This window comes from Ixodes scapularis, unplaced genomic scaffold (genome assembly GCF_016920785.2).
Source record: "Ixodes scapularis isolate PalLabHiFi unplaced genomic scaffold, ASM1692078v2 PGA_scaffold11__112_contigs__length_91849675, whole genome shotgun sequence".
Lineage (NCBI taxonomy): Eukaryota > Metazoa > Arthropoda > Arachnida > Ixodida > Ixodidae > Ixodes > Ixodes scapularis.
This window is the reverse complement of record NW_024609837.1, coordinates 36,601,335-36,628,240: the sequence shown is the minus strand read 5'-3', so window position 1 is coordinate 36,628,240 and position 26,906 is coordinate 36,601,335. Positions and strand designations below refer to the sequence as shown.

Sequence of the window (26,906 nt, the reverse complement as noted above, 5' to 3'; positions counted from 1 at the left end):
TGTTATTCTCCATCTAATGACATTCATAAATTCTTTAAAAAAACTGTTGGGGGTGAGTTTTAGCGTATTTTTGTCTTGTAAATTTAAATATCACAAGCATTTGACCCGCACGTATCAATGTAGATTGTTATGGTTCGGCAATTGTCGTCACTGCAGCGATTGGACACGGGCCACTGCCCGAATGCTTGTCGAGCTATTGATTATCACGTGCAAATTTACTACTCACGCAATGCTCGGGCTCCATCTATGAGCCGCATTCAAATATCGTCATTCGGAGGTACTGCGATTCCCCAGCTACGTCATCAAGTTTTACGAAGAAGAGATTGAAAGAAAATGCTTGCTTTTGTCCTTGAAATACATTGCAACGAAGAAGTTTTTCGGTGAGTGGAGTTGCGTGCGAGTGTACGAGGTTCGCACTAATGCCAGTAAGCTCGTGTAAAAAGGAAAGCATTCTGAGGACACCTAAGCACTTATGGGTTGTGAATGCGAAAGCATTAATGTCGTTCTTCCGCTCCCTTAGGTCGTCGGCGGTTTATTGGCGAGGACGGCCACGTTTTACTGCTGCCGAGGGGTGCCGCCATGTCCCTCGGGGCCGAAAGGAGCAGAAGCGGCCGCAGCGCCGGCAGGGAGTGCAGCGGTGCGCCGCGCAGACCGCCCTGGCTCGCTGGTGACTGTTGCGCCGCTGGGTAAGGCACAGGCGGGAGTGAGAAGGTTGGCGCGGCGCGTGCGAAAATCCCGTGTCCTCTCCTCATTATCATCATCGCCCTAACTGCGGGTACCGGTTGACGACGTTAGACCTCAAAGCGTAGCGTGAGGCCTAACGTTAGGCCTAACTTCAGGCCTAACGTCAGGCCAGCGGCTGGCTCCTTAGCAGCGATGATGCCGTTGATGAATGAATGAAAATACTTTATTTAGAAAGGGCTGGCTCTTAGGCCTAAAGGGGGGAGTGGGGAGGGAGGGGGAGGGGGAGATCACATACGACGGTCGATGCCCGTGGCACACGCAAAGCTCCACAATGGAGCGACGTGACGCATCGCAGCCAAAGGGAATTTAGGTGCTGTTTCACTGAGAGGAATTTAGGTGCCGTTTTTCGCTGCTACAGACAACGCCGGCTTCGCTCCATGAGACAGTTAATGCTTTCCCCTTAAAACCTTTCAAGCGAATATCCTCGCACATCCCCTTTAATTTTTTGAGCGACCCAAACTAACCAAATTTTCAGAATCACCGGCCTCTACACTTTCCGATATGCTATTTAGTATCGCGAAATTCAAAGTAGTCATTTTGAAATAAAAAATGATGCCAAAACCAACATTCAAATATACCCTCGCTTTTCAGTGCCGTGACGTCTGGGAAAGGCACGCTTGAAGCTCGAGCGAGCCATCTAAACATGGACATGCATGTCGAGCATTTGTTTCGTGCTGCTGCGCAGGTGCTGGAGCGAGTTCCAAAGCATTCATTTGACACCATAAAGCTGCTTGTAATCAGTTGGGAACAAAGTCTACAGTCATAAGAATGAATCCTTTCCTTCCGCTGACGTCACTTCTATTAAGGCTGTTCGCAGTGCGAGTAAGAAAAAGAAAAGAAAGAAAAGTGGTCGATGACACGATCACAGGCGGGGGAAAAAGAAGGGAGGACGAAGAGGATAGGGACGCACGAGCACGGACGATACGGAACGATTTGTAACGCTTTCTGATTAAATGATTTTTTTTTCTTAACTCTAACATGGCGCAGTCAACACCAACAAGAATCACAGGTACGTGTTAGCTCAGGCAGATGACCCAAGCATGCATTTTATTTACCATCGCTTCGAGAAAACCGGCCCTGGTAGTTGTCACAAAAGAGAATTTACACGATCTTTTTTACCACAAAAATAAACTAGGCATCGCCGAACGCTCATTCTCCGCCCCAAGGTGAGGTCACAACCAGATGCCAAAGTTTCAGCCCGATCCGATGAGTTAATCAAAAGTTATAAATGATTTTCTGAAAATGTCAACGGGAAAATGTCGGCGGACGGCGTTTTCAAACACATGGGGCTCTATGGCACCAGAAACCGAAAACGGGCAAAAATGGGCTCCATTTTCCCATTGAAAGTTTCAGAAAATCACTTATAACTTTTGATAAAGTTATCGGATCGGGCTGAAACGTTGGCATCTGGTTGTGACCTCTAGCTCTACCTTTGGGCAGAGAATGAGCGTTCGGCGATGCCTAGTTTACTTTTGCGGTAAAAAAGACCATGTAAATTTTCTTTTGTGACACCCTGTAGAAGCCGTATACCTATAGGTAACTGTGCGGAGCACAAGTTTGTCTGCTTTCTTGGACAGGAGTAGCGATGACGTCAGAGTGTCCAGCTCTTATTGGCTGATGGAAAAAAAGATAGTGGGTAGATCTCGAGGCATCTAGAATTGAGGTGTACCCACTATCCGTCCAATCAAAGCTAATAAGAGTTCGGCATCATTCTGACGTCATCGCCACCTCTTCTCAAGAAGAGACGAACTTGCTCTCCGCATAGTCAGTGACAGCGTGCAGGACATGGCGACTCCGGGGCATCTCATTATCGCTGCGCAGCCACTGAGAGTGCGGCATTAGCCGATGAGAACCCCGAAGGACCAATCACGGAAGCGTGATCACAATACGCCACGCCCTGCTTTTGAATATGCTATCAGGGACCGTATAGTGTGTTGCACGAAATATGAGCCAAATCATTATAATGCAATTAAATGCAAAGGTGCAAGCGAGCTGGACAAGAATGACGAAAATAATCCCTGGAGAAGGGGAACAAGAGGGACAAAGGACAAACATAAATCTCCAAACACAGCTAGGTGACTGGTGAGCGACCGAAAAAATCCGCCTGGTCCGGGTATCGAACCCGGAACCTCTCCATTACAAGTGGAGCACTCTACCAACTGAGCTAACCAGGGGTTAGACGTCAGTAGAGCAAACGGGTTTTATCAGCTGCCACCAGTCTAACACCAACAAGGTGTTAGAGCCAAATCGTTCCTGCGAAAAAGGCACATCACACTGAAAAATAGGTTTATGTCGCATTGACCCATGCCAAACGGCCCATTTGCGAAGGTAATAGCCTTGGGTGTAATTAGTTGATGAATTACTTTTTGAGTAATTAACTTTTTTGCGAGCGAATTGATGCGCAGAGCAAGTCGTTTGCTCCTCGCGCAGTACTGCGGGGACGTCAAATTGACGCCGAGTTCTGAATGACTTTGACTGAAAGGATAGTGGGTAGACCTCAATGCTTGAGGTCTACCCACTTCAGGTCTACACTCTTCAAAAAGGTCGTGCGTCTACTTTCCCGCACAACACTCGAAGAGCTAATCACCGCAGCTTGCGGAGGCAGCTCAGCGAATGACGATGCCGATTCAAGGAGCGACCAGGCTCTTTACATCGACCGCAAAATTCGGTTTCTCAACCTATCGCGTTCTGATTTTGTACAGCGTTGGCCGCAAATGCTGCATTTTTTTCTATAAAATTCGCAAAGAGCGAACTTACCTGAGGAGAAGGTAAAAAAAAGAAAAAGGATTAACTCCTATGGAAACGCAGCGAAGGTACCGGTCTTCAAACCATTGGGCGCCCTATGGTTTGAAAAACGGTGGCTTCGCTGCGTTTCCATAAGAGCTAAGCCTTTTTTTTTTATTTTACTTTTTTCCTCAAGTAAGCTCGCCCTTTCCGAATATTATAGAAAAAATGCACCACCTAGCTGTGGCCAACGCTGTACAGAATCGGAACACGATAGGTTGAGAAACCGAATTTTGCGGTCGATTTAAAGAGCCTGCTCGCTCCTCGAATCACCCGATAGATTAGATATATGTTATCTTATCAAAACGTACGCGTTTGAAACGCCAAAAGCATCGCTTCTTTTTCCGACAATCAAATCTTGTAAGATCTACTTGGCGCGGCGTATGAACATTGCGCGAAACTTTTTTTTGTTTTTCTTGAGGTAATAACGAGTAGGTTTCGGTTCCTATCGAGCAAGGTTGAGCAGGTTGAGTCGCCTAGATAGCGTAATTCGCCTTCCTCGTAGCAGGAAAGAACCGCGTGGCGTACATGCGTTGCACGCCTCGGCCACAGGGTCAAAACAATGCCACCTAGAATATTCAAGGCCTCGGCATCGCCTCCTCTCCCTTCATGAAACGTCATCAGAGTCGGAGGGCGCTAATTCGGCTTTTAGGCCCGAGTCCGACCTTCGACGCGCTGATTGAACACGAGCCCCGATCTCAGGCCTCGATCGATTTGACTGTGATGACGGTAAGGAGGCCTCCTGCTTGTCAAGGTGGTGTTGGTCGAAACCGCTGGCTCATAGATGGGTTCCTATACTTCGTTTCAGCTTCGGTCCGAGCGCGGCCGATGTTATGAGCCGAAGGGCCAATCAAACAACGCAAAAAAAGCAGCGTCATGGTGTGCTCTCTGCGCTTGATAGGACTAGCCGGCGGAGGAGCGCGCACAGAGAGAAGGCGGATACCGGCTGGTCCTATCAACTACAGAGAGCACGGCATGACCTTGTGCCTCTTTCGCTGTCTGATTGGCCCTTCGGCCGATAACATCGGCCGCGCTCGGACCGAAGCTTAAACGCAGTATAGAGGAAGGCGGAACTTAAAAACGCGCCCGAATTAAACGTTCTTTTTGTTTGTTTTTATTTGGGGAAGGGGGGGGGGGGGGGTAGCAGTAAAATGCCGTACCAGCCTTCTACATTTTTCAAATAAATTGATAAAGTGGTTTTCGATTATGCTCAGCAAGTTTCTAATTGAAACTATACCTATAAATTCACGCAATAAAAAGTTATTCTTACTCGAACTTAAATAATAAGATAATTATACCAAACGCTATTAATATGATCTAATGGACCATATGGCAGAGACCAACACGTCATTACCCCTTTTTTTTTTAGGTCGGTGCGTATTTTTCGCAGTAACGATTTGCCTCACGTTGCGTGACAGCCTTCCCTACATGGCAGCGCATAAAAGTAATTGTCATGTACTTTTCCGCTCATTAAGGTCATGATGTTTTAGTTTTACGAAACGAACAATTCTTCAAGGGCTTACCTTTCCTTCTCCACATTCCATTCCATCCCAGAGATTTTCGTAAGACCACTCATTGTCATTATTCCTGCAATACGCTTTACAGTCTGGATATTCTTCCGCGTCCTGGGGAAAACGAGACAATAATGATGTCTACTACAGTATGTCGAGGCGTCATACTGCAGTCCTATCGGCTTACTACAGAAAACCTTTGAGCCGACTTTAGCGCCCTATTCTACGCAGGTGGAATCGAATGGAGAGCCTTATAGGCCTATTAATTATAATATTTAATTTTTATTACATGTGAACGGTAAAGAAAGCGAGACTTTCAGGACCCCCACGAACGAGATGTGGCAAAGGCTTAAAGCACTGCTTAAAGCCACACGTTTCTACACCAGTTGAAATTAACATAGACGGTAGTAAAATATCGGGAACGAATATGGCGAATTCTTTTTAATAACTATCTTGTAAATCACCCAACATCCTCTGTTTCTACTACTAGTGTGAATAATGCACTTCAGTGCATGCCCTCAACCTTGCCTAATTCTGTATTTCTTTTTCCCACTGATGTCTCCGAGGTCTATAATACATTCATGAGCCTAAACAATAGTAGAATTATTGATGCATACAATATGCAGATAAAGCTAGCAAAGTATGTTTTAGATATCTCACCATCATACCTCACTTATATATTCAATCTTACACTTTTGTCCGGTCAGTTTCCTATCAAAATGCATATTGCCAAAGTTAGTGTGTTACATAAAGGTGGAGATTTAAATAGCATTAACAACTTTTGACCTATTTCTATACTTCCAGTATTCTCTAAGCCACTCGAAAACTAGTTTCAAATCGAATTATCTCTCATTTTGAGAAATAGCTTTTAATTACTAATTCCCAATTTGGCTTCCGTAAAAGTTATTCCACCAAGTTAGCATTATGAAAACAAAAAGAAATAATATTAAGAGCACTAGATAATCACCTATTACCAATCGGTATATTTTTAGATTTCTCTAAAGCTTTCGACACAATAAATCACAATGTCTCGATAGAAAAATGAGAATACTATGGTGTTCATGGGAAAACATTAAATTATTTACAGTTTTACTTACAGAATCAAACTCAGTTTGTGTCTATATTAATCTTTAGGCCAGATATTAAAAAAAAATATGGTGTGCCCCAAGGCAGTATTTCAGGCCCCCTACTTTTTATTCTTTATATCAACGATATTTTAAATGTAAATCATGATCTTCATATTGAGTTTATTATATATGCTGATGACACTAGCATCTTTTCTCTGATAAAGACATCAGTACTCTAGTAACTAAATGTAATGGTGTTCTTGATCATGTTTAAAAATTAACAAAAGATAATCACCTTAAGTTCACAATACACTAAAGTCAACATGCTTCCGTTATGATCACAAACCCATGATTTTTAACAACGAAGAAATTGAGTTTGTCGACACTATTAAGCCTTCGGACATTTGGTTTACAAAGAGTATGTCTTGGAATGAGCATGTAGATTACCTTTCGTCTGAACTGTGGTAAACAGTGGGGTTGCTGACCAAATTTAAATAATTGTTACCGCGTTGTGTTAAGCTTGAACTTCATAATGCTTTGATATCATTGTCTAGACTAAAAAGAAGCGCAAAAAAGCACGGTCGAAGAAGAGACACAAACAACACGGACTGGCGCTGTATGTGACTCTTGTTCGTCTGTGTATTTTTTTTTTGCACTTTTAGGCTACTAGATCACAATAAACCAACTCGTCCAATTCAAAGTTTTAATTATTGGCATCCAGTTTGGGGAAATATAACAAAAACTAATACAGGGAAACTACATAGTTTACAAAAGAAAGCTGTTCATACTGTTACCATACTGAACATTTGTTCTCCCTGTTTAATATAAAACCAATTTCAAATATTTACAGGTTCCGACTTGTGGCGTACAAGAAGTCTACGCAGTTTAAAAATAAAGTTTCCGAGGAATTATGTAACTTTGCCCTTTCTCCTTCCTCATATCAACTCCGCCCTGAAAAAAAAATGGTGTGCTTCACCACGACATATATTATACTAAAACCACACAGTAAATTACCAATGAACCACTTTATTCAATGAAATATTTTTAAAAGGAGTTGACATTCATGCAATCACGTGGCAGAGGTACGAGCATTATTTTAGGGTTGTTTTCCTAAGTGCGGTTAAAGCATGCGTAACACTGTACCAGTGTATACTACTATGAATTTACTAATTTCCCTTTGTTCTTCCTTTTGTACGATCTGTGTTCCGTAGATTTAAAATAGTGTCCTTTCTCTCAATGAACCTATTTTGTTCGTTTTCTGAAATTGTGTTCGAATCTCCTGCAGTAAAGGAGGCCAGGACCACCGTCAAGCTGCTGTAGTAGCTTTTTGTCTTGGTCTCCGGTTCCCATACCCAGGATTTTGGGACAGGAGCGCGCCGACACTACTTGCGCCATCTATCGGCAGCGGTGGCGGGACGGCCCGTAACTCAATGGGACGAACTAGATATATTTTATTTCACGAAATTCTAACCGGTGCATTATATTGCTCTCAGCGCACTTTTTTAATAGATACCTTTTCTGTTCATTGTGCTAAATTTAAGGACTGTATGTCTAAGATAAATAGAGCCAACTGGCAATCGGAAAAAAATGCATTATACGTATGGGAGTACGGTGATTTACAGAGAAATATTTGAGTTAAAACTCTATTTACAAACTAACTACTCCGTATTCCGAGTTGCTCTCAACGGTTATATAAGCTCCAGTTCTCCAGCTACATCATGGTACTATTTTCTTCGCAATCCGTTAATTCTACAAAGCGCCCAGGTCATTAAAAGAACAAAAGGCAGGGCTTTGTAAATGAATTCAGGGCTGTTTAGAGCAGTAAAAAGCTGTTTCTCGCGCATAATAAGAAAGTAACTGAATTAATATAACCATAAATGGTGCATGATAGATGTGCATCACTCATTCCTAGCGCATAATTGCCAAACCCCCGGGGTTCGAACCTGGGGTTCGAACCTGGGGCTCCTGGATAAAAAATATAAATGAAATACGAATTGGTTTTGCGGTGGAGCATGAACGTTTCTCCAGGACGTGAAAGCATTTTTTTGTAAGGAAGATACGATATTACATCTAATTTCTCAAATCAAGGTAAAAAAAAAATATATCAAGCAGCACACGCCACGCACACGAAAGGAAAAATTATTACGCGGACTTCTACCGCGCAGTTATAATAATGATGTGTTTTTTAAGTGAACGTGTGAACACATTTTTGAGTTGCCGTTCTTCAACGAGTTAATAAAATATGACCATAATGTAATTAATTAAAATTCATCTTAATCCTTTGGGCATACTCAAGACACAAAATGAGCAGCGTGTTATGAGCTGCGCTGGGTGTTTGTTTATGGGATTTTCTAAACCCTTTCATACGTACAATATGTCCGATGGTCACGTGGTTGGGGCACGTGATGTCACGGTGTCGCGTCATAACGTCACGTCACGTGACACAATGTAGAGTTATGTCATAGTATCTTGACATCGTGATTTTTAGTGTCACGCCATGGTGTCAAGTCACGTGCCTTGTGTAGTATAGCGTGACATTGTTAAATGGTTGGTATCACGTGACGGCGGTATGCTGATGAAGAAACGTGGTCACAGCTCACTGATAATGTCACGTGACAACCGTGAGCTAAATTTGGTGGGCGATACCTCGCCCGTCAAATTTTGCATTTCTGCAATGCATTCGTAACTTTTAACTTAGCGGGACCTAGTTCGCTATATATGGTGTGGGCGTTTGACGGTTTCTTGAGGCGGTCCTCGTGACAGCTTGTCACGCTTTCTAGGTACGGTGGAGATTATAATGTAAAATTGACCACTTAAATGCGCGCGAGCCGCGGGAGGTGTTGCCTTTCGTTATTTTTTCGGCAAATACGCTCCGCGCGCGTGACACGCGCAAGATGGTCACTTTGCAAGTCAGCTTCTCTTGCAGTACTGGCAACAAAGATCGCTAATGTGTACTTTTTTCGCCTTAGACTAGAAGCTCCGCCTTCAGCGCGAGCTCAATGATTGCCGCAGTGCTTTAGTAGCACGTTGCGCGTTACTGTCCTCAGTAAAGGCCAACTTATCGCCTGCTAACCTCTGATGATGTCCAGATCACGAGCGACTCCACATTGACTCTCGGAAACCCTTGTCTTACTGAACCGCATCGCCGTTTACACCAAACAAAATCACAGCCTTCGACCCTCAACCACGAAGGATTTGATAAAATATACTAGTATTCTATCATTTTTGATACTTGAGACCAGAATATAAACTCTCATGCCCAGAAAACAGGATAAAATTCTCATCCTCCAAAACAGCCTATTAGGAAATTGCAGTTTTCACAGTTTTTCCCGAAGAGTCCCATGCATTAGCTTGTGTAAAACAATAGCTGCCGACGGTGCCGCTCGACCCCAGCTAGAATTTACGGTCAAAAAGGGGACGGGGCCCGAAAATCTCGGCCAAGACGCCCCTCTGAAGAACCTAGAATTGAAAAGGATCGATAACTGGGCGAGTTGGTGAGAGTTCATGTTGGAAAACAGCGCGACTGGGACGGGGACACACAGAGATGAAGAGGACACAAGACAAAGCGCTGACTAGCAACTGGTTCGTTACTACAACATAAGGAAGGATGACAATGAAATGAAAAACATGGAGTCAAATGCTCGCGCGCTTGCTTGACGCCTCGTGGAATATGCCCCTTTCTTCTTTTTTTTTCTTTTTCATCCGATTGTTGACTAGTGTTCTTCTTTCCTCAAGAGCTTGGGTTACCCTGAATCCAAAAACTTCATCTCGTTGGGAGTCATAATCACCGAAGGTTGGCTCACACACGAACTGTTGCTCTTCATGATGTTGTAGGCAATGTTAACAATGAAATGAAAAATGTTTTTCATTTCATTGTCATCCTTCCTTATGTTGTAATAACGAACCAGTTGCTAGTCAGCGCTTTGTCTTGTGTCCTCTTCATCTCTGTGTGTCCTCGTCCCAGTCGCGCTGTTTTCCAACTAAAATTGAACCCCGAGCGTACTCTAACCCACCACAAATGACAGCAGGCTTGGTCTATTCTTAGAATCCCGGAGAGCATATCTTGAATCAGATTATTTCGCGAGTTATTTTAATCGGAATAGGGTCTCTCCCATAAAAAAAAACATCCCAAAAGGGGGCGTGGCTCAAAAATATGGGCAAAGGCGCCGCTCTGAGGAACCTAGGGCTCGACCCTGAGCGTACTCTATCCCACCACAAATGATAGCAGGCTTGGTCTATTCTTAGAATCCCGGAGAGCATTTCGGGAATCAGATTATTTCGCGAGTTATTTTAATCGGAACAGGGTTTCTCCCATCAAAATCGGCCAAAAAGGGGGCGTGGTTCGAAAATATGGGCAAAGGCGCCGCTCTGAGGAACCTAGGGCTCGACCCTGAGCGTACTCTATCCCACCACAAATGATAGCAGGCTTGGTCTATTCTTAGAATCCCGGAGAGCATTTCGGGAATCTGATTATTTCGCGAGTTATTTTAATCGGAACAGGGTCTCTCCCATCAAAATCGGCCAAAAAGGGGGCGTGGTTCGAAAATATGGGCAAAGGCGCCGCTCTGAGGAACCTAGGGCTCGACCCTGAGCGTACTCCATCCCACCACAAATGATAGCAGGCTTGGTCTATTCTTAGAATCCCGGAGAGCATTTCGGGAATCTGATTATTTCGCGAGTTATTTTAATCGGAACAGGGTTTCTCCCATCAAAATCGGCCGAAAAGGGGGCGTGGTTCGAAAATATGTGCAAAGGCGCCGCTCTGAGGAACCTAGGGCTCGACCCTGAGCGTACTCTATCCCACCACAAATGATAGCAGGCTTGGTCTATTCTTAGAATCCCGGAGAGCATATCGGGAATCAGATTATTTCGCGAGTTATTTTAATCGGAACAGGGTTTCTCCCATCAAAATCGGCCAAAAAGGGGGCGTGGTTCGAAAATATGGGCAAAGGCGCCGCTCTGAGGAACCTAGGGCTCGACCCTGAGCGTACTCTATCCCACCACAAATGATAGCAGGCTTGGTCTATTCTTAGAATCCCGGAGAGCATTTCGGGAATCAGATTATTTCGCGAGTTATTTTAATCGGAACAGGGTTTCTCCCATCAAAATCGGCCGAAAAGGGGGCGTGGTTCGAAAATATGGGCAAAGGCGCCGCTCTGAGGAACCTAGGGCTCGACCCTGAGCGTACTCTATCCCACCACAAATGATAGCAGGCTTGGTCTATTCTTAGAATCCCGGAGAGCATTTCGGGAATCAGATTATTTCGCGAGTTATTTTAATCGGAACAGGGTTTCTCCCATCAAAATCGGCCGAAAAGGGGGCGTGGTTCGAAAATATGGGCAAAGGCGCCGCTCTGAGGAACCTAGGGCTCGACCCTGAGCGTACTCTATCCCACCACAAATGATAGCAGGCTTGGTCTATTCTTAGAATCCCGGAGAGCATTTCGGGAATTAGATTATTTCGCAAGTTATTTTAATCGGAACAGGGTCTCTCCCATCAAAATCGGCCAAAAAGGGGGCGTGGTTCGAAAATATGGGCAAAGGCGCCGCTCTGAGGAACCTAGGGCTCGACCCTGAGCGTACTCTATCCCACCACAAATGATAGCAGGCTTGGTCTATTCTTAGAATCCCGGAGAGCATTTCGGGAATCAGATTATTTCGCGAGTTATTTTAATCGGAAGAGGGTTTCTCCCATCAAAATCGGCCGAAGAGAGGGCGTGGTTCGAAAATATGGGCAAAGGCGCCGCTCTGAGGAACCTAGGGCTCGACCCTGAGCGTACTCTATCCCACCACAAATGATAGCAGGCTTGGTCTATTCTTAGAATCCCGGAGAGCATTTCGGGAATCAGATTATTTCGCGAGTTATTTTAATCGGAACAGGGTCTCTCCCATCAAAATCGGCCAAAAAGGGGGCGTGGTTCGAAAATATGGGCAAAGGCGCCGCTCTGAATAACCTAGAGTTCAACCCTGAGCGTACTCTATCCCACCACAAATGATAGCAGGCTTGGTCTATTCTTAGAATCCCGGAGAGCATTTCGGGAATGCGATTATTTCGCGAGTTATTTTAATCGGAACAGGGTCTCTCCCATCAAAATCGGCCAAAAAGGGGGCGTGGTTCGAAAATATGGGCAAAGGCGCCGCTCTGAGGAACCTAGAGTTCAACCCTGAGCGTACTCTATTCCACCACAAATGATAGCAGGCTTGGTCTATTCTTAGAATCCCGGAGAGCATTTCGGGAATCAGATTATTTTGCGAGTTATTTTAATCGGAACAGGGTCTCTCCCATCAAAATCGGCCAAAAAGGGGGCGTGGTTCGAAAATATGGGCAAAGGCGCCGCTCTGAGGAACCTAGAGTTCAACCCTGAGCGTACTCTATTCCACCACAAATGATAGCAGGCTTGGTCTATTCTTAGAATCCCGGAGAGCATTTCGGGAATCAGATTATTTCGCGAGTTATTTTAATCGGAACAGGGTCTCTCCCATCAAAATCGGCCAAAAAGGGGGCGTGGTTCGAAAATATGGGCAAAGGCGCCGCTCTGAGGAACCTAGGGCTCGACCCTGAGCGTACTCTATCCCACCACAAATGATAGCAGGCTTGGTCTATTCTTAGAATCCCGGAGAGCATTTCGGGAATCAGATTATTTCGCGAGTTATTTTAATCGGAACAGGGTTTCTCCCATCAAAATCGGCCAAAAAGGGGGCGTGGTTCGAAAATATGGGCAAAGGCGCCGCTCTGAGGAACCTAGGGCTCGACCCTGAGCGTACTCTATCCCACCACAAATGATAGCAGGCTTGGTCTATTCTTAGAATCCCGGAGAGCATTTCGGGAATCTGATTATTTCGCGAGTTATTTTAATCGGAACAGGGTCTCTCCCATCAAAATCGGCCAAAAAGGGGGCGTGGTTCGAAAATATGGGCAAAGGCGCCGCTCTGAGGAACCTAGGGCTCGACCCTGAGCGTACTCTATCCCACCACAAATGATAGCAGGCTTGGTCTATTCTTAGAATCCCGGAGAGCATTTCGGGAATCTGATTATTTCGCGAGTTATTTTAATCGGAACAGGGTTTCTCCCATCAAAATCGGCCGAAAAGGGGGCGTGGTTCGAAAATATGGGCAAAGGCGCCGCTCTGAGGAACCTAGGGCTCGACCCTGAGCGTACTCTATTCCACCACAAATGATAGCAGGCTTGGTTTATTCTTAGAATCCCGGAGAGCATTTCGGGAATCAGATTATTTCGCGAGTTATTTTAATCGGAACAGGGTTTCTCCCATCAAAATCGGCCAAAAAGGGGGCGTGGTTCGAAAATATGGGCAAAGGCGCCGCTCTGAGGAACCTAGGGCTCGACCCTGAGCGTACTCTATCCCACCACAAATGATAGCAGGCTTGGTCTATTCTTAGAATCCCGGAGAGCATTTCGGGAATCTGATTATTTCGCGAGTTATTTTAATCGGAACAGGGTCTCTCCCATCAAAATCGGCCAAAAAGGGGGCGTGGTTCGAAAATATGGGCAAAGGCGCCGCTCTGAGGAACCTAGGGCTCGACCCTGAGCGTACTCTATCCCACCACAAATGATAGCTGGCTTGGTCTATTCTTAGAATCCCGGAGAGTATTTCGGGAATCTGATTATTTCGCGAGTTATTTTAATCGGAACAGGGTTTCTCCCATCAAAATCGGCCGAAAAGGGGGCGTGGTTCGAAAATATGGGCAAAGGCGCCGCTCTGAGGAACCTAGGGCTCGACCCTGAGCGTACTCTATCCCACCACAAATGATAGCAGGCTTGGTCTATTCTTAGAATCCCGGAGAGCATTTCGGGAATCAGATTATTTCGCGAGTTATTTTAATCGGAACAGGGTTTCTCCCATCAAAATCGGCCAAAAAGGGGGCGTGGTTCGAAAATATGGGCAAAGGCGCCGCTCTGAGGAACCTAGGGCTCGACCCTGAGCGTACTCTATCCCACCACAAATGATAGCAGGCTTGGTCTATTCTTAGAATCCCGGAGAGCATTTCGGGAATGAGATTATTTCGCGAGTTATTTTAATCGGAACAGGGTCTCTCCCATCAAAATCGGCCAAAAAGGGGGCGTGGTTCCAAAATATGGGCAAAGGCGCCGCTCTGAGGAACCTAGAGTTCAACCCTGAGCGTACTCTATTCCACCACAAATGATAGCAGGCTTGGTCTATTCTTAGAATCCCGGAGAGCATTTCGGGAATCAGATTATTTTGCGAGTTATTTTAATCGGAACAGGGTCTCTCCCATCAAAATCGGCCAAAAAGGGGGCGTGGTTCGAAAATATGGGCAAAGGCGCCGCTCTGAGGAACCTAGAGTTCAACCCTGAGCGTACTCTATTCCACCACAAATGATAGCAGGCTTGGTCTATTCTTAGAATCCCGGAGAGCATTTCGGGAATCAGATTATTTCGCGAGTTATTTTAATCGGAACAGGGTCTCTCCCATCAAAATCGGCCAAAAAGGGGGCGTGGTTCGAAAATATGGGCAAAGGTGCCGCTCTGAGGAACCTAGGGCTCGACCCTGAGCGTACTCTATCCCACCACAAATGATAGCAGGCTTGGTCTATTCTTAGAATCCCGGAGAGCATTTCGGGAATCAGATTATTTTGCGAGTTATTTTAATCGGAACAGGGTCTCTCCCATCAAAATCGGCCAAAAAGGGGGCGTGGTTCGAAAATATGGGCAAAGGCGCCGCTCTGAGGAACCTAGGGCTCGACCCTGAGCGTACTCTATCCCACCACAAATGATAGCAGGCTTGATCTATTCTTAGAATCCCAGAGAGCATTTCGGGAATCTGATTATTTTGCGAGTTATTTTAATCGGAACAGGGTCTCTCCCATCAAAATCGGCCAAAAAGGGGGCGTGGTTCGAAAATATGGGCAAAGGCGCCGCTCTGAGGAACCTAGGGCTCGACCCTGAGCGTACTCTATCCCACCACAAATGATAGCAGGCTTGGTCTATTCTTAGAATCCCGGAGAGCATTTCGGGAATCAGATTATTTCGCGAGTTATTTTAATCGGAACAGGGTCTCTCCCATCAAAATCGGCCAAAAAGGGGGCGTGGTTCGAAAATATGGGCAAAGGCGCCGCTCTGAGGAACCTAGGGCTCGACCCTGAGCGTACTCTATCCCACCACAAATGATAGCAGGCTTGGTCTATTCTTAGAATCCCGGAGAGCATTTCGGGAATCAGATTATTTTGCGAGTTATTTTAATCGGAACAGGGTCTCTCCCATCAAAATCGGCCAAAAAGGGGGCGTGGTTCGAAAATATGGGCAAAGGCGCCGCTCTGAGGAACCTAGGGCTCGACCCTGAGCGTACTCTATTCCACCACAAATGATAGCAGGCTTGATCTATTCTTAGAATCCCGGAGAGCATTTCGGGAATCAGATTATTTTGCGAGTTATTTTAATCGGAACAGGGTCTCTCCCATCAAAATCGGCCAAAAAGGGGGCGTGGTTCGAAAATATGGGCAAAGGCGCCGCTCTGAGGAACCTAGGGCTCGACCCTGAGCGTACTCTATCCCACCACAAATGATAGCAGGCTTGGTCTATTCTTAGAATCCCGGAGAGCATTTCGGGAATCAGATTATTTTGCGAGTTATTTTAATCGGAACAGGGTCTCTCCCATCAAAATCGGCCAAAAAGGGGGCGTGGTTCGAAAATATGGGCAAAGGCGCCGCTCTGAGGAACCTAGGGCTCGACCCTGAGCGTACTCTATCCCACCACAAATGATAGCAGGCTTGATCTATTCTTAGAATCCCAGAGAGCATTTCGGGAATCTGATTATTTTGCGAGTTATTTTAATCGGAACAGGGTCTCTCCCATCAAAATCGGCCAAAAAGGGGGCGTGGTTCGAAAATATGGGCAAAGGCGCCGCTCTGAGGAACCTAGGGCTCGACCCTGAGCGTACTCTATCCCACCACAAATGATAGCAGGCTTGGTCTATTCTTAGAATCCCGGAGAGCATTTCGGGAATCAGATTATTTCGCGAGTTATTTTAATCGGAACAGGGTCTCTCCCATCAAAATCGGCCAAAAAGGGGGCGTGGTTCGAAAATATGGGCAAAGGCGCCGCTCTGAGGAACCTAGGGCTCGACCCTGAGCGTACTCTATCCCACCACAAATGATAGCAGGCTTGGTCTATTCTTAGAATCCCGGAGAGCATTTCGGGAATCAGATTATTTTGCGAGTTATTTTAATCGGAACAGGGTCTCTCCCATCAAAATTGGCCAAAAAGGGGGCGTGGTTCGAAAATATGGGCAAAGGCGCCGCTCTGAGGAACCTAGGGCTCGACCCTGAGCGTACTCTATCCCACCACAAATGATAGCAGGCTTGGTCTATTCTTAGAATCCCGGAGAGCATTTCGGGAATCAGATTATTTCGCGAGTTATTTTAATCGGAACAGGGTCTCTCCCATCAAAATCGGCCAAAAAGGGGGCGTGGTTCGAAAATATGGGCAAAGGCGCCGCTCTGAGGAACCTAGAGTACAACCCTGAGGGTACTCTATCCCACCACAAATGATAGCAGGCTTGGTCTATTCTTAGAATCCCGGAGAGCATTTCGGGAATCAGATTATTTTGCGAGTTATTTTAATCGGAACAGGATCTCTCCCATCAAAATCGGCCAAAAAGGGGGCGTGGTTCGAAAATATGGGCAAAGGCGCCGCTCTGAGGAACCTAGGGCTCGACCCTGAGCGTACTCTATTCCACCACAAATGATAGCAGGCTTGGTCTATTCTTAGAATCCCGGAGAGCATTTCGGGAATCAGATTATTTTGCGAGTTATTTTAATCGGAACAGGGTCTCTCCCATCAAAATCGGCCAAAAAGGGGGCGTGGTTCGAAAATATGGGCAAAGGCGCCGCTCTGAGGAACCTAGGGCTCGACCCTGAGCGTACTCTATCCCACCACAACTGATAGCAGGCTTGATCTATTCTTAGAATCCCAGAAAGCATTTCGGGAATCTGATTATTTTGCGAGTTATTTTAATCGGAACAGGATCTCTCCCATCAAAATCGGCCAAAAAGGGGGCGTGGTTCGAAAATATGGGCAAAGGCGCCGCTCTGAGGAACCTTGAGTTCAACCCTGAGCGTACTCTATCCCACCACAAATGATAGCAGGCTTGGTCTGTTCTTAGAATCCCGGAGAGCATTTCGGGAATCAGATTATTTCGCGAGTTATTTTAATCAGAACAGGGTCTCTCCCATCAAAATCGGCCAAAAAGGGGGCGTGGTTCGAAAATATGGGCAAAGGCGCCGCTCTGAGGAACCTAGAGTACAACCCTGAGGGTACTCTATCCCACCACAAATGATAGCAGGCTTGGTCTATTCTTAGAATCCCGGAGAGCATTTCGGGAATCAGATTATTTTGCGAGTTATTTTAATCGGAACAGGGTCTCTCCCACCAAAATCGGCCAAAAAGGGGGCGTGGTTCGAAAATATGGGCAAAGGCGCCTCTCTGAGGAACCTAGGGCTCGACCCTGAGCGTACTCTATCCCACCACAAATGATAGCAGGATTGGTCTATTCTTAGAATCCCGGAGAGCATTTCGGGAATCAGATTATTTTGCGAGTTATTTTAATCAGAAAAGGGTCTCTCCCACCAAAATCGGCCAAAAAGGGGGCGTGGTTCGAAAATATGGGCAAAGGCGCCGCTCTGAGGAACCTAGGGCTCGACCCTGAGCGTACTCTATCCCACCACAAATGATAGCAGGCTTGGTCTATTCTTAGAATCCCGGAGAGCATTTCGGGAATCAGATTATTTCGCGAGTTATTTTAATCGGAACAGGGTCTCTCCCATCAAAATCGGCCAAAAAGGGGGCGTGGTTCGAAAATATGGGCAAAGGCGCCGCTCTGAGGAACCTAGGGCTCGACCCTGAGCGTACTCTATCCCACCACAAATGATAGCAGGCTTGGTCTGTTCTTAGAATCCCGGAGAGCATTTCGGGAATCGGATTATTTTGCGAGTTATTTTAATCGGAACAGGGTCTCTCCCATCAAAATCGGCCAAAAAGGGGGCGTGGTTCGAAAATATGGGCAAAGGCGCCGCTCTGAGGAACCTAGAGTTCAACCCTGAGCGTACTCTATCCCACCACAAATGATAGCAGGCTTGGTCTGTTCTTAGAATCCCGGAGAGCATTTCGGGAATCAGATTATTTTGCGAGTTATTTTAATCGGAACAGGGTCTCTCCCATCAAAATCGGCCAAAAAGGGGGCTTGGTTCGAAAATATGGGCAAAGGCGCCGCTCTGAGGAACCTAGAGTTCAACCCTGAGCGTACTCTATCCCACCACAAATGATAGCAGGCTTGGTCTATTCTTAGAATCCCGGAGAGCATTTCGGGAATCAGATTATTTCGCGAGTTATTTTAATCGGAACAGGGTCTCTCCCATCAAAATCGGCCAAAAAGGGGGCGTGGTTCGAAAATATGGGCAAAGGCGCCGCTCTGAGGAACCTAGGGCTCGACCCTGAGCGTACTCTATCCCACCACAAATGATAGCAGGCTTGGTCTATTCTTAGAATCCCGGAGAGCATTTCGGGAATCTGATTATTTCGCGAGTTATTTTAATCGGAACAGGGTCTCTCCCATCAAAATCGGCCAAAAAGGGGGCGTGGTTCGAAAATATGGGCAAAGGCGCCGCTCTGAGGAACCTAGAGTTCAACCCTGAGCGTACTCTATCCCACCACAAATGATAGCAGGCTTGGTCTGTTCTTAGAATCCCGGAGAGCATTTCGGGAATCGGATTATTTTGCGAGTTATTTTAATCGGAACAGGGTCTCTCCCATCAAAATCGGCCAAAAAGGGGGCTTGGTTCGAAAATATGGGCAAAGGCGCCGCTCTGAGGAACCTAGAGTTCAACCCTGAGCGTACTCTATCCCACCACAAATGATAGCAGGCTTGGTCTATTCTTAGAATCCCGGAGGGCATTTCGGGAATCAGATTATTTTGCGAGTTATTTTAATCGGAACAGGGTCTCTCCCATCAAAATCGGCCAAAAAGGGGGCGTGGTTCGAAAATATGGGCAAAGGCGCCGCTCTGAGGAACCTAGAGTTCAACCCTGAGCGTACTCTATCCCACCACAAATGATAGCAGGCTTGGTCTATTCTTAGAATCCCGGAGAGCATTTCGGGAATCAGATTATTTTGCGAGTTATTTTAATCGGAACAGGGTCTCTCCCACCAAAATCGGCCAAAAAGGGGGCGTGGTTCGAAAATATGGGCAAAGGCGCCTCTCTGAGGAACCTAGGGCTCGACCCTGAGCGTACTCTATCCCACCACAAATGATAGCAGGCTTGGTCTATTCTTAGAATCCCGGAGAGCATTTCGGGAATCAGATTATTTTGCGAGTTATTTTAATCGGAACAGGGTCTCTCCCACCAAAATCGGCCAAAAAGGGGGCGTGGTTCGAAAATATGGGCAAAGGCGCCGCTCTGAGGAACCTAGGGCTCGACCCTGAGCGTACTCTATCCCACCACAAATGATAGCAGGCTTGGTCTATTCTTAGAATCCCGGAGAGCATTTCGGGAATCAGATTATTTCGCGAGTTATTTTAATGGGAACAGGGTCTCTCCCATCAAAATCGGCCAAAAAGGGGGCTTGGTTCGAAAATATGGGCAAAGGCGCCGCTCTGAGGAACCTAGGGCTCGACCCTGAGCGTACTCTATCCCACCACAAATGATAGCAGGCTTGGTCTGTTCTTAGAATCCCGGAGAGCATTTCGGGAATCAGATTATTTCGCGAGTTATTTTAATCGGAACAGGGTCTCTCCCACCAAAATCGGCCAAAAGGGGGCGTGGTTCGAAAATATGGGCAAAAGCGCCGCTCTGAGGAACCTAGGGCTCGACCCTGGGAGGACTCTAATCTATCATATAATAGAGGAGGTCCTGTATTAGAATTCCGGAGAGCAATTGGATTATTGAGATATCATTTCGAGTTATTTCAGTTGAAACATGGTCACACATGTCGGAATTCACCAAAAAAGGGGCGTATTATGGAACATTTAGGGAAAAGCTTCTACCCCACGGTTCAACACTGAGAGTACTCTTAGTTCTAAACCATCAGATGTGATAATAGAGGAATTTGTTTATCTAAGGCCGGAGAGCAATTAGATTTGCGGAATATTTCTCGAGTTGCTCGATTGAAACATAGTCGAGCACGTAAAATTTTACGAAACAAAAATCTGTGTCTCGAACATGGCACACCGCAAAGGAAAAAAATTTACCAGCCTGTCTAGGACGAGCATCTCGTAAAACAAATGTTGAGGCAAAATATTTTTCAGAGGTTAATTTTTGGCGCTAGGCTCATTTTTATTTAGCAGCTTTTAAACGATGGCGCCAAGACTCTGAGCGCTCTCATGGGCTAATCTAATGGAGCTGCGAACGAGACGCGGCGGCGGCGGGCTATCGGTTCACTCTGCGACACTGCGCTGCCGCTTGGGCCGGAAGTCCGCCCTGTCTAAATATCCCCACAATCCTCAATGTGCCCTTGAAGGGGGATGGTGGCCGAGTGCACACCAGCTCGGAGCAGGTAGAGCGAAACTCGCGCTGCAGAACCCAGGGATCCTGTATTCGATCCACACTCCTGCCCGTTTCGATCTGAGTGAGCATCGTACCGGCATGCAGTACCGTGTATCACTACTGCGTGGTGCACGTTAAAGACCCCAGGCTAGCGGCTGTACTGCACTGACTAAATTGCTCATCCACAGCTGGGAGACAAGTCGCCCGTTGAGGCAGACTAAGTTCTAGGCTGCATAAGCATACACACAGCTCAATTTTTCTACCCTTGAGCATGAATCTACAGTAGTGAATTAATTGGAACCAACTAAAAAGAGTCACGCGCCGTAAATAAAGCTCTAGAATTTTTTTTTGTTCCTAATTTATTTTATGACATCCGGAATCCATTCATTTTGCTTGAAATTGTTTTTTTCCTTTGCTTTGTATTTTTAAGGCAAAGGCTCTGGCCGCAGAAGCCTAATGTTAAACCCTGACAGGACTCTAAACCTTTTCATTTAATAATTGAGGAGGTTATCTAGTACTATTTCTGAGAGCAATTGAATTATCGGGGTATTTCTTTGGTTATTTCCATTGAAACGTGGTCATTCACATCAAAATTCAGCAAAACATGGGTGGCATTCGAAATTGGCGCAAGGGCGCAGCTTTCAGGGAACACTAACCCATCGCATGCGATGGTAGAGGATGTTTTATATTATAATTCGGGAGACGGAATTGACTTATTGGAATATTTTTCCATTTATATTGTGTCTCTCGTGTTCGCAAGACAGGCATGTTCTGCTGATGGCAGATTCGCGCAAGGGGTCCGCCCATTCCGTTCACACACTAGTCTGTGGAGTTTAGATTTCTGGTACTTCCACATCATTTAACTTATCGAAGAGGAGATTTTAGTCCTTTCCCATCCCTAGGGTGTTTCGGCAGTTCCCTTCCTTTAATTTTGTCATATGATGTATTGTTCTAACCACTTGCATTTAAGAATCGGGCCTAAGAAAGCAATGTGTCTGTTTTAAACAACCTCGAAAATAAGCTGAAAAAGTTATAATTTAACAACCATAGATTTCATTCGGGCAGAGGTGGGGCTCTGCCTACTGCTTTCATGCCCGATCGTGTGTACTAATACCCGGGATCTCACATGCAGAAGCCACAGTCAGGTCATTATGTGCGAGTTAGTGCAAGGCTATCGGATTCTTTAGCCTGCACCCAAATCTCAAATTCACTACACGAAATTTTCTACTATCCGTATGCGGAGGAAACAGAGCGTGTTTTAAAACTAGAAACAAAACAAGTCCATAAAAAAAAAAAAGAAACGAGCCAGTTTGTTGGCTGCTCCCAAATAATCCCTGTCATTCGGTATTGAGGCGGATAACTTAGAAGGGTTACAAAGAATTTGTCCGGGAAGAAGGTCAAGGTTTTCGTTGCGAGCTGACGCATCCTTGAGGATCCCAACCCTCCTCGCTCACCAAGGTCACAGTGGCCGCAAAGTCGAAGTGTCTCATTGTCCAGTATGGCCGACAACCGACGACACCTGTTTTAACGCCAGCCTGGGTTTGGAATGCACCTTAGGCGATCTCAGAAACCTCCTCAAAGCCCCTGACCTACAAAAAGCTTTTCCCACGAGAAGAAAAATCCTCCTCGCAAAGCTTCCCATTTCCCCCTCTCCCACAGCCATCCCGACTATCGACGCCGGAGGTGCCGGAGGTCCCCCGTGGTCTTAGGGATCACGGGGGGAGAGGGGGGGGGGGGAGATGTGTATATTTGTATTTTCGAGGTACCTCCCGTCAGCAGCCGAACTTTTTCCTTCATAGCGTCCCGCTTGTTTGTTTCCAACTGAAGTGGAAGTCTTTCTACTGGGTTTTTCGGCTTTCTCAGCACATTCGAACGTCGAAGTAAACGCATCGCACGAACGTCGCACTGTTTATTTGCAACCTATTAATGTGGCTCTGCTGTTGCGACCCAATCAATTTCATTATCAAACATTATTTGTTATAAATCCGTGGTGAAAGTATGTTCGTCGTGATACCACATAAGCGCGTCGATTGAAAGGGAGACATAGATCATCGTATTTATTTTCCAGAAATACTCGCTCCTGTGACGCTCGAGTGCGTAAGGGCTAAGCACCCGAGGGAGCGCACAATACTTTATAACTGTCGTTGACAATCAAATATTTGAGAAAAGTGCATAACTTGTTTATATTATATTGTTGCGCCTCTGAGCAGCTTATGGCGGCTTTTGGATATCCTGGATATCGCTCATCATGAGCCTGGAATGGCTGATCTTTTTTTATTTTTCGTACAACACAATGATGTGTGTCAATAGCACAAAAATAAAGAATAAATAAAAGTGCTGGACTATCACTCAGCTGAATCAAGCGCTAATATAAACGCCCTCATTTTCGCTAATTCCGCGATATAAAAGAAAATTGGGAGAGATTGATAACCGGCATGAATCAAACCGCGTAAGGGGTGCTTAGCATACCACCCATCACAAAATTGTATTCCTCCGAAATATGTCTTGCTAAAAACGTCTTTTTAGAAAGTTAGCTAAATATCAAGCCCACCAAGACATTGATTCTGACATGTCCTCGGGAAAGACCTATAACGTGTTAGTTTTTGTATTCCTCATGATTTTTATTTATGCGTCGTGATAATAGAATGGCATCGAATTGTCGTATACTATAGGGAGTTGTAGTAGATCGTTTTCCTCCTCCGCTACAGTATTCGTAAATAAAACGCAGCAGCTGCGCATGCGAGCCGCCAACTTTGTCTGCATAGTTCGTCTTGTGGCGTATTACGGAGTGCTATGCGGGTGCTTAAGGTCCTATCACACTGAGGCAACACGATGGCAACAGCAGCACGACACGTTGTCCAACAGTCAGGCAACTTGTTACTCGCTCCCCGTGTTGTCCGACAAATCTGTCACATCGCGGCCACAGCAGCAGAACATGGACAACAAAAATGTTGCCTCGGTATGACAGCTTTCGGCAACAAAAACAGCAGCAACTTGTGTTGGACAACGTGTGTTGCCCTGATCGCTGGCTGAGCGAATTTTGGACCGGCAACACGACAACACAGGTAGCTTCGATGACAGAGCTAGGGCCCTATCAATAACGTCTTACTCAAATAAAATCGTGGAAAACGTTATTTAACAATAATTAAGGCTGGCGTCCAGCTAAAATATTTTGAGGAATGTTTTTACTGCATAATTACGGAAAGCGATTGTCGAAATGGGCACAGCTACGGTCGTGAACGTTCAGACTACCAGTGTTAAAATCAGAACTGCCAGACCAGCTCACGTTACTGCTAGTGAAATAAAATGGCACGCCTACTCACCCGCTAATGAAGCATAATAATACTAAACCAGGAAAGGGCAACTGGATTAAAAAATCGAAGGGTGAAAACAACCATTCTATTTATGAATGTTGATGCCTGAAACTTGAAAACAGCCGCTATCAGACACTGTTTTTGTTTCAACAATACCCAGGACGTTTTGGGGGGAATGAATCAATCACATAGCAGGCGGTAGGCAAATAGACAGCGCTGAAAAATATTTATTCCATCGATTGTTATGGAGGCCGATCGTGACGGTGTCGCAGTTTTTAAGCACTGTCAGTTAGCTCAACACCACGCTACGAAAGACGTTTTTGGGTACTGCCGGCGCAAACTCAATTTCACGGTAGAAATAGCAATTTCATGAAAGAAAGAACCGGACAGAAACACTTCCTAGGGTGTCGTAAATCCAAAACATATATCAGCGATCTCATTTTCCTCGGTTAGGGCTATCTGCTTTGTCAGCGAATAAAGAACATTTTGATAAAATAAAGGCTAGAATATACTCCTCGTGTCAAGTTTTCTAATCACAGTCACTGGTTAATGCAGTCCCGTGGTGATTTCCGGCTCTTTGAATGCAGTAGCACTCTGCAGAATCACATTTCCAGCGACGCCGCGCCGCACACGAACGAAGGTAAACAATCAAGATGGCGGAGTGTTCCGCGTGATGTTCCCGCAGTCAGCGCGGTGTAACAGGATTGTCGGACAACAAATCGGCCAACACGATTGCCGGGTGGCAGCAACATGTCAAGGGGTGTCCAAACAGGACACTACAAAACGCACGACTCCGACAAATCGTGAAAATTGAAGCGGTCGCGTCCGCTTCAATGGACCTTTTTCAAATACCGACGGCACCAGGCGGCGGCTGCACGAACTAAAAATCGAGGAAGACCTACCTGCTCTACCAATCGATAATGGGAGCTACGCTACCAGTTGCTTCGCTCTCTGAGCTGCGTCGCGTGCCCAACGCGACTTCAAAGAGGGAAATCCGTAGCGTCCACCCAAACTTCGTATTTTTTTTTTGCGTCCGCTTTCTTTTTTTGTGTAAAACAATTATATATATGCTGCAATTACGTGCTCTACTCGTCGATCTACAGCCTCATTCCGAATTTCCTCGATTTTTCGTGCCGACTTCCACCGCTTGGCATCGGGCGCTCGCGCGTGCGCAGAACGCTTCTCGGAAGAGATCCATTTTCACGATTTGTCGGAGTCGTGCGTTTTGTAGTGTCCTGTTTGGACACCCCTTTACCCGACTGTTGTTGTTGCCTTGATATGACAGGGTCGCCGGCACCGGATAGAGTTGTCCAACTGTTGCCTCAATGTGACAGGGCCTTTAGCGAGCTGAGGAAACGGTCTACTAAAACTCCCCTACTGACCTCTCCCTACCTGTAAAAGGGTGGTTGGGGCGGGGTGGGGGGGGGGGGGGGGGGGGGTGGAGGAGAAGATGGTGGTAGTTTTGGGGAGGTGATAATACTTATTCTCACTCAGGAAAGCTGCGGTTAAAAAAAAAAGGTTGACTCGCGCATACTGGGAAAACCTGCGGGGCCGCATCTAAAGTAACAATGAGTAAATTGTGGTATACAGGTTCCTGAGAAGTGGCGATAGTGCAATCGATGGGGCGTTGTGAATGCGGGCGAAGCAACGATACATCTTACGACTGCGCCGTCTTTATTAGAAGCTAGAATTTCGGTTTGCTGTTCTACCCTCCTGACGCCTGACCTGTCCAATTTTGGCTAAATCCGATACAGCGTTGATCGCAAAAACCTCTGCCAATATTTAAAGGCCTTAATTACATTATAAAACAGTAAACAAATCAGAGGTAAGGACGGATAAATACGCGAAATAGTGCGAAATAGGATGAACAACTTATAAGAGGAGATATTTGGTTGGAACAGTAATGAAGGATTAGGGAAAGCCACTTCATTTCTATGTTTCGGAAAGAAATGAGCGATCGACGACCCAAACGCTTTATTGTGCAAGCCAATCGTACAGGATTGTCTTGCGCAATATAGCGTTCGCACAGCTCGTGCAGACACGGTAACGGTTCAGGCAGCCGCGCGATGCCAGAGGACGGCTGCTGGAACGACCTCAGCTACCACGGCCCCTCGATCTCCGTGCCGACCGAGCGGGTGTATCTCAAAACGACCCATTCGCATTTCGGCTTTTCGCGCTTAAAAATTAAAACAGCGCAAAGACACGGACAAGAACAAGAAGGTAGACGAACAAGGCGCTGACTTACAACTAAAGTTTATTCGTGCTAACATCAAGTATAAAAACTGTAACGTCACAACAAACACACAAAGATAAAATACATGTCATGGACGCCACGTGCTCCTTAGCCACCGTTATGCGCTGTCACTGTGTGTCCAAAAAGCAACATTCCTTTTCGGATAAACATACTGAAGGAGTGCTGACCACAGTTTTCCCCCAATTTTCCGATTTCCCGCGCCTCAATGATTTCTTCGAGTGAGTTTGTCTTTATTTTTCTTAATCACTTGGCACTTGCCAAAGACGGGAGTGCAGCATCAGTCGCCGCAATGCAGGCCCAAGGTGACCTGACGAAATTCTAAGAACGTTATACTTATGTTCTCGCAAACGATCATTGAGACAGCGCCCAGTTTGCCCGCCGTATCTCCTCGGAATAGAGTACACTACTCCCTCCGCACAGGTCACGAATCGGTCATGCTCTTTTTTGGTGCAACCCTGCTTTTCTTTAGAACAGGGGTTCACTCTTCTGCACAGTCCAGACAGCCTTTCCGGTGCCGAAAAAACCACATCAACACGAACCCTTCGGCCAACTTTCTTTAGGTTGTGAGAGATCTTGTGCAGGTATGGTAAAACGGTTACTTTTTTGTTAGCGCTATGAGCCTGCTGGGTCGTTTCCTCGCGTGCTTTCTGAAGTAGGCTCTCGGCAACTGTCGTCAACAGATAAGACGGATATCCCCTCCCCTCTCGTGCGGCAGG

General features: G+C 46.1%; 1 protein-coding gene across 1 annotated transcript in view; it reads right to left on the bottom strand.

Moving 5' to 3' along the window:
* LOC115324873 (A disintegrin and metalloproteinase with thrombospondin motifs 13-like) overlaps positions 1 to 26,906 on the bottom strand; it is a 101,557-nt gene that overhangs the window by 1,084 nt on the left and 73,567 nt on the right. The window contains exon 12 of the mRNA XM_042288969.1: positions 5,052 to 5,153. Within this exon, the coding sequence (XP_042144903.1) occupies positions 5,052 to 5,153 (102 nt within the window). The remainder of the gene's footprint in view (positions 1 to 5,051; positions 5,154 to 26,906) is intronic.